Source organism: Eucalyptus grandis, chromosome 10 (genome assembly GCF_016545825.1).
Source record: "Eucalyptus grandis isolate ANBG69807.140 chromosome 10, ASM1654582v1, whole genome shotgun sequence".
NCBI lineage: Eukaryota > Viridiplantae > Streptophyta > Magnoliopsida > Myrtales > Myrtaceae > Eucalyptus > Eucalyptus grandis.
Genome location: NC_052621.1, coordinates 32,589,917 through 32,596,806, shown reverse-complemented (window position 1 = coordinate 32,596,806; position 6,890 = coordinate 32,589,917). Strand labels below are relative to the sequence as shown.

General features: G+C 42.0%; 1 protein-coding gene across 1 annotated transcript; it reads left to right on the top strand.

Annotated features, from left to right (window-relative positions):
• The first annotated feature begins 561 nt into the window (after positions 1-561).
• Positions 562-6,277, top strand: LOC104422892 (pumilio homolog 23). The gene is made up of 11 exons (XM_010035351.3): positions 562-655; positions 1,299-1,575; positions 1,720-2,083; positions 2,269-2,568; positions 2,824-2,991; positions 3,382-3,525; positions 3,995-4,114; positions 4,355-4,540; positions 4,812-4,960; positions 5,123-5,305; positions 5,501-6,277. Exons 2-11 carry the CDS (start codon positions 1,322-1,324, stop codon positions 5,952-5,954), a joined length of 2,322 nt encoding a protein of 773 aa, XP_010033653.2. The 5' UTR covers positions 562-655; positions 1,299-1,321; the 3' UTR covers positions 5,955-6,277.
• Positions 6,278-6,890: the final 613 nt, after the last annotated feature.

Here is a 6,890-nt window from a genome sequence, read left to right as displayed (position 1 = left end):
TGTTCTTCATTTGTGATGGTGACTTCATTCTGAGACAATAAATCTCCTACCTTGTGTGGAGCGAAATCGGACAAGCTTCGTCCCGATAGCCTTCCTCCATCGTGGTAAACGAACCTAGTCTATCCTAGCAAAAAAAATGAGAAGTAAGCACCAAAAGGGAGAAGAAACTACATTAGGGTAAAGATACCCCAGGCATTGGAATGAAAAGGAGCAATGCTATCCCACTATCTGGGTCGAGTAGATCCAAGAAGTTGGAGAGGGTTTAGGATTTTGCAACATTGTTAGGGTTTATAGTGAGCTACCCCAGAGGGTAGAGAGCATCTCTTCCTAGCGAGAGAGACTGTTGTCCTTCCTTACTTAACTTATCTAAATATAAATTATCTAAATGGGTCGGTGCAGGCCTGGTCTGGACCCGTAGGCCCGTCGAGCGGATGGGCTTATGTTCAGTCATGTTAAGTTGGGCCCATGATCGGACCGGGCCGGAAACGGGCCGACCGGACGGCCCGTTAGCGGCCTTTTTTTCAAGCCCAGCAAAACCGGAAAAGGTCCGAGCGACCTTCTGCTTCTCCCGTCTCCTCCTCGTTCCTGCTCATTACCGCGCCGTTCCAGACCCGAGGTCGCTTCCGTCGCCGAAGCAAGCTTCGAGCTCTCGGAGGTAAATCCTCGCTCCCCGTCCGGCGACCTGCCGGCGCCGTTTCCGGCGGTTCGCCTTCTCCTTCAGTTCTCCCCCGCCGCGACGTCTTCTCCGTCTGCGTAGCTTCGTTTCTTCGTCCGTTCTCTTCGGCTTCTCTTGCCTGCTGAGTTGATGCTGTGCGATCTCCGCTCTCGTGTAATCGCGGTTTCGTTGGCGTCGGGAGCTTGTACGGTGTCCGCGCTTTGCTCGATGTCGGTTTGAGTTGTGTCGTAGTAGCTGTGCTGCAGGTCCTGCTTGTCTGCGAGGAGTTTCTAGTTTCGAAGTGTTGCTAGTTCGAGAGTTACGTGTTCTCTTTGTAGTGCAATGTAATCATACGCGCATCGTCATTGATTGCTTGGATTTCGGTTCCGATATGTTGATTGATCAGAGAAGCAAAATTTTCGGTTCTGGAGTGTTCAAGCATTAGTTTGCACTATGCTTGGATGTCTATGCCTTGCCGAATTCGGATTACATTTATATCTTGTACAGACTCGTGTTGCTCATGTACTCTTGCATAAAATGTCCTGTAAATTGGCACGCACGCACTCACTCTTGCTCTCCTATTGAAGTGTCAGCAATCTTAATTTATCTTATTTATTGGCAATTATGATGCTGTCTACAACAGAGGCTGCTGCAATCAAGGGGCGCATGGTTTCTGTTGGTTCAAAAGTTTTACAATCAAGAAGGCACAAAGTTCGTAGTTCTGTGGAAGACAGACCCATGGATGAGGAAAATAGGTCACATAAGTCAGCGACAAGGAAAAAAGGCATGAACAGGAGAGCAAAAGAACGCGATTTTGGATCCGGTGGAGATGGTTTTGGGAAATCCTCACATGGCTCTGGGAAACATGCAAAGTTCTCGAAAGGACAGGATGCTGAGATTGCGAAATCCTCAATCATTAGGTGATTAGCCTTTGGAGTTAATTTGATGCTTGATGATGGTGCATTTGTTTACTTGTGAATGTTAGGCTTCTTATTGAACCATTCGTGCTCTAGTGATTTGTTCTATGGTTATGGATGATAATTGCATGACTGACTTCCTTGCAGGAAACAAGTCGACCCTATGACAACAAAATACTTCTCAGATATTGCGAATCTTTTTGAAAGTAATGAAGTTGAATTGGAGGAAAGATCTATAATATGTAATAATGCTCTTGAAGAAACTAGAGGCAAAGAATATGAACTGGCAACTGATTACATCATAAGCCACTTTTTCCAAAATCTCCTTGAAGCCTGTGATGTAGACCATCTTTGTGGCTTTCTTCGAAGTTGCTCAAGGGTCTTTCCTCTCATTGCAATGGATAGATCTGGTTCTCATGTGGCTGAAACAGCTCTAAGGTCTATAGCTACGCATCTTCAAGATGAAGAGACCTATTCTGCTATTTTGGAGACCTTAACAATGATATGCAAGGTACAGTTTAGTTTTTTCTCTCTGTTTGGATGAAAGAACTAGCCCCTGGAACTATACATGTTCTGCAGAAATTCTTTGTCAGTAAATCACATCACAAGATTGTGCATTCTCCTGACTATGATTGGTAAGATGAACTAATATGAATGTGCAATCTTTTGTGGAAAATAATCTTTTGTGCCTGTCAGGTGATTGTTGAGAACCCTGCTGACTTGATGTATAACTGCTACGGCTCACACGTTCTTCGAAGACTTCTTTGTCTTTGCAAAGGAGTATCATTAGATTCTGCAGAATTTCAGGGAACTAAGTCCTCGACAAATGTAGCAGAGCGCTTGAATCTTAAGACATCTCGCCCTAATGAGCATGCCCAGCTGAATCTTGGCCATGGATTTCCGGGTTTATTGAAAGATCTTGTCACAGGGATGCTTAATTGCACTGCAAATGATAAGAACTTGCTAGTTGATCGGTTCGGCAGTTTGGTCCTCCAGGCATGTCTCTGGTATACCCTCATAATGTTGCTCTGTTTTTCATTAAAGCTGGCGTAGCATCGATAACAGCTTTTTGTTGCCTTGGGATATGTACTAATAGTTTCCAATTCATTGAAAGAATGTGCGCGAATGCACGTGCGGAATGTGTGGGGAAAGAGTGGCTCCATTTGATGGATGATTGATTGACTTCTTTTTGTCTGTTTGTTATTAACACTGACAAGGTCATCCTGGGTATGTCTGGTTTTATCATGGCAGACAGTTTTGAAGCTATTAGCGGGGGATGATGAGGAGTTGGGGCAGATAATACCTATTCTTCTTGGTTGCGACAAACGAAATATTGCGGAAGGGAATGCCATTGATATGACTGTGGGGCGTGAAGTGAAAAATTTTATGGTAGACACTTCATACAGTCATTTATTGGAGGTAAGATGCCTAAAATTTTCTACATTGTTGTCATCTTATATCTTATTGCAAGTCTTTCCTTTGGTGACCATTAATTCACGGTTCAAGTGAGTTTGTCTTTGTTATGTAATTCCCTTGTCGTTGACTTTTATATAGGCAAGTACAGTGCTGCCTAAAAATCTATACCATCAGCAGTTTTCTACACTGCTAGACAATTTATAGTCTCTTGTTATGTTCCCAATCATCAGTGTCCACTTCTTTTTGACAGGCTAATGGCCTAATGATAGAATCGACAACCACATGCTCACTATAACGTCCCAGACATGCTTTCACATGTACCTTCGACTTTGTTAGTAGCCTCTTTTAGTACTATTTACTGAACCATTCCTTTTTTCCCTGCATAACTCACAGGTCATTCTGGAAGTGGCTCCTGATTACTTGTACAATGAAATGTTCAACAAGATATATAGGAATTCATTGTTTGAGATGTCTTCTCATCAATGTGGTAGCTTTGTCGTTCAAGCGCTAATTTCCAAGGCGAGGCATCAAGAGCAAGTATGCCTCCCTAGATGCTACTGGTCAATTTATCCTTTTCATTTTCCACTGTGGATAATATATTTCAATGCTTTTCTTTACTTAGAAGACTTATTTTATTGCATTGTTCCTTTTGATCAACTGGTTTTTCTTTTCCTTTTTATTCAGCTATATTATTCTGCACCTTTTTTCTGCACCTTTTACATTTTTTTAGAGTGGATACTTTTTAGTTACATATATGTTTACTCTGTCTCCTCCAATTATGCCTCCTTAGATGCCACTGGCCATTTTGTGTTTTTAAACTTTTGAGCTTGGCTAATCATTTCTGTGCATATCTTTACTGAGAAGACTTATTTGATTGCATGCTTCCTTTTGATCAACTGGTTTTTCTTTTCTTTCTTCTTCGGCTATATTGTACTGCTCCTTCTACATCCTTTATAGTGTGAATTTGTTTTAGCGACATAAGTTTTCTCTGTGTCTTGTCCATCAGATGGAGTTGATCTGGGAGGAACTTGGAACAAAGTTCAAGGATCTTCTCGAGATGGGACGGTCAGGAGTTATTGCTTCGCTAGTTGCTGCAAGTCACCGGCTTCACACCCATGAACATAAGGTTTGTTACATTCAAGGCAGTTTTTGTGCATTCCTGCTTAACAAGATAGCCAAGGGAGCCTTGTCCAGTAACCATTGTCAAAGCACGTGCTTTTCTATTGTATGCCTCTATTTGGGTTTAGCTTAATTAATAGATCTTGCTTGTTATGTCGATTTCCAGTCTCACAAGTGAGAACTATTCCTTTTTTTTTTTTTTTCTTTTTTGTATATTGGTTTTTGATTTCCCATTCTTGTTTGACAGTGTTGTCAGGCTATCGCTTCTGCAGTTTGCTCGGCAGATGACCCCCCAGCATGTGTTGTTCCTCGGCTATTGTTTTTTGATAGTTACTTCCGCTGCCAAGATCAATCCAATTGGAAATGGCCAGCCGGTGTTAAAATGCATGTGATGGGTTCTCTGATTCTGCAAGCAGTATTCAGATGTCGCAATGTAAGTTCTATTTCTTGCATTTTTGGTGCTTTTGCCTGGTACCAATCTCCCCAACCAGCTGGGTTTTATATGTATAACTGCAGTTACTTATGTGCCTTATAGTAAAATTTGCTTGTTGCTGACAGTCTAGCATCTTTTAGCTTTCTTGCACTAGAAATCCACTTAGTTTTTCATCCATCAAAACTCATGTTATTTTCCCAAGAAAATGAGTATTATTTGAAATTCTTCTGCTCATTATTCAAATAATTATTTTGGAATACCTGGTGTGCAGGAATACATGCAGCCTTTTGTCACTAGCATTACATCGATGGAAGTGGACCATCTGGTGGAAGCAGCTAAGGATTCTGCCGGTGCACATGTTATTGAAGCTTTTCTTGATTCAAGTGCTTCTGGAAAACATAAGCGCAAACTGATTCTGAAGTATGTGGTCTCTCCACTTCCATGGTCACAACAAATTCACATGCATGCATTTGCAGTACTTCTTGGGATTTGAATCCTCTGTCATCCTATATATCTGCTTAATTGAACTCTGTTGTGGCTTTCACGTGAGGAATTACAATTTGCCTGGGTTTTCTTATGAAGGTTACAGGAACATTATGGAGAGCTTTCAATGCACTCAAGTGGTTATTTTACTGTTGAAAAGTGCTTCACTGCCAGTAATGTCTCACTCAGAGAGGCTATAGTATGTGAGTTGTTAGCTGTGCGGAATGAGCTCTCCAGGACAAAACATGGGCCTCACCTCTTGAGAAAACTTGACATTCATGGGTGAGTTAAAATTTCTCGTTTAAGATATGGAGATTGAATGATGCTGTCCTTTGGTTGTGGATTGCTTATATCAAGGTGGTGAAACAAATGGTCCTGTATCTTTGTAATGATATTTAGTTGTCTTTAGAAATTTCGCCCACATCTCTCGATCTTGTATCTAGTTATGAACTTATCGCGTTTGCTTTATTGCAACAGATACGCCTCACACGCGGATCAATGGAGGTCAAGACAAGTATCAAAACAGACAACTTATGATGAATTTCGTGCCATATTTGGCTCGAGTGGAACCAAATCTTCTGGAAATGACAGCTTTCCTACAGACACTAATACTTCCAAACGAGCATCACAGACTGCAAATATAAAGCAAATTAGAAAAGAAATTGATGATCGCCTGAGTTCCGCTGTGCCGTCCTTAGTGAAGTCGGATCTTAGGCAGCGTGAAGAAAGAGCTGAACATCATAGTTACAAAGGAAATGACAGGAAGAAGAGAAAGGGTCCTGGTGAATTCAGCAGTGCCCATGTTGCCAGTAAAGCTACTGAGAAGGAAGCCAAGAATAAGAGACCGTTTGACTCTTTCGACAAGTCAGATAAGAAACGGCGCAGACAGGATGACCCTTCAAAGGTTTCTAAAAAGAAATCAAAGAAATGATATCACTTGGCATTCCTTTTGCCAGACGTTGTAACATCTGCCTTTAAGCTGAATATTGTTAAGTTCTTATATCGTCTCCACTTTTTTGCATCTTTTTTGTAACCTTCATTTATCGAGTCTGTTAAGCCAAGAGTCTGAGTCTCGAGTGCTTACAAATAGTTGATGGTCACATATCATGGTGCAGCTGCACTATGAGCACAGAGTCAGATTTCATAGAAGAAACCATGTATTTACATTCGTCAAAGATGGGCATTCTGAGAGTTCCCCCATACAAAAGAAAATCGTATTCTTTCGCTATAAATTTCGGTACAAGTGGCCTAGAAGTCGAAATCTACTGTGGGTCTACAAAACTGAATAAGTTTCTACTGAATAGAAAAGGAAATGCTGGGAAATCTATGTGATTGACCTTGATCTTTCAGCTTCTGTGTCTATTACCCATCTCCTGGAGGAAGCAGGACCTTCCTTATGAGAAAGTCATCCCGGATAGAAGATGGAAGGGACCTTCAAAACGTGTGGAAATGCCGAGGCGGGTGACAGGAATGATCACTTGTTCTGTATAGGGTTGAATGTGCTCGGAGGTATGCGCCGGAAGCTCGAGCCGACTTTCTCGTAAGGACTCTTCCCGTCCGTTGGCATTTCCTGAGAAGCCGCTGACTCCTTGCCGGATTGCGAAGAGCTTTTTGCGTCAAAACTCGACCCTCGACGCAAAGCTCATGCGGTAAAGAAGAAAGAACCAGCAGCAGGAAGGTGAGTGCAGCCATTAGTATTGATTTGAGTCTCATGGTTCCAGAAACGCTCTCAGAAACACAAGAAGCAACCTATGTATCTGCTGCTTCTTGTCAAAGGTGAGGATGTGTTTTTTTCAAAGTAATGATGGGCGTGCCTGTTTAATCTCTTGGATTTATGTACCCGGTCATCCGCCACTTCCTCAAACTA

Excerpts from the sequence above, each read along its gene's own strand:
- LOC104422892 (XM_010035351.3), top strand. The coding sequence starts at position 1,322 with ATGGTTTCTGTTGGTTCAAAAGTTTTACAATCAAGAAGGCACAAAGTT. Across the intron at positions 2,992-3,381 it reads CATACAGTCATTTATTGGAG|GTCATTCTGGAAGTGGCTCC; the intron begins GTAAGATGCCTA and ends CATAACTCACAG. Across the intron at positions 5,306-5,500 it reads AGAAAACTTGACATTCATGG|ATACGCCTCACACGCGGATC; the intron begins GTGAGTTAAAAT and ends TTATTGCAACAG.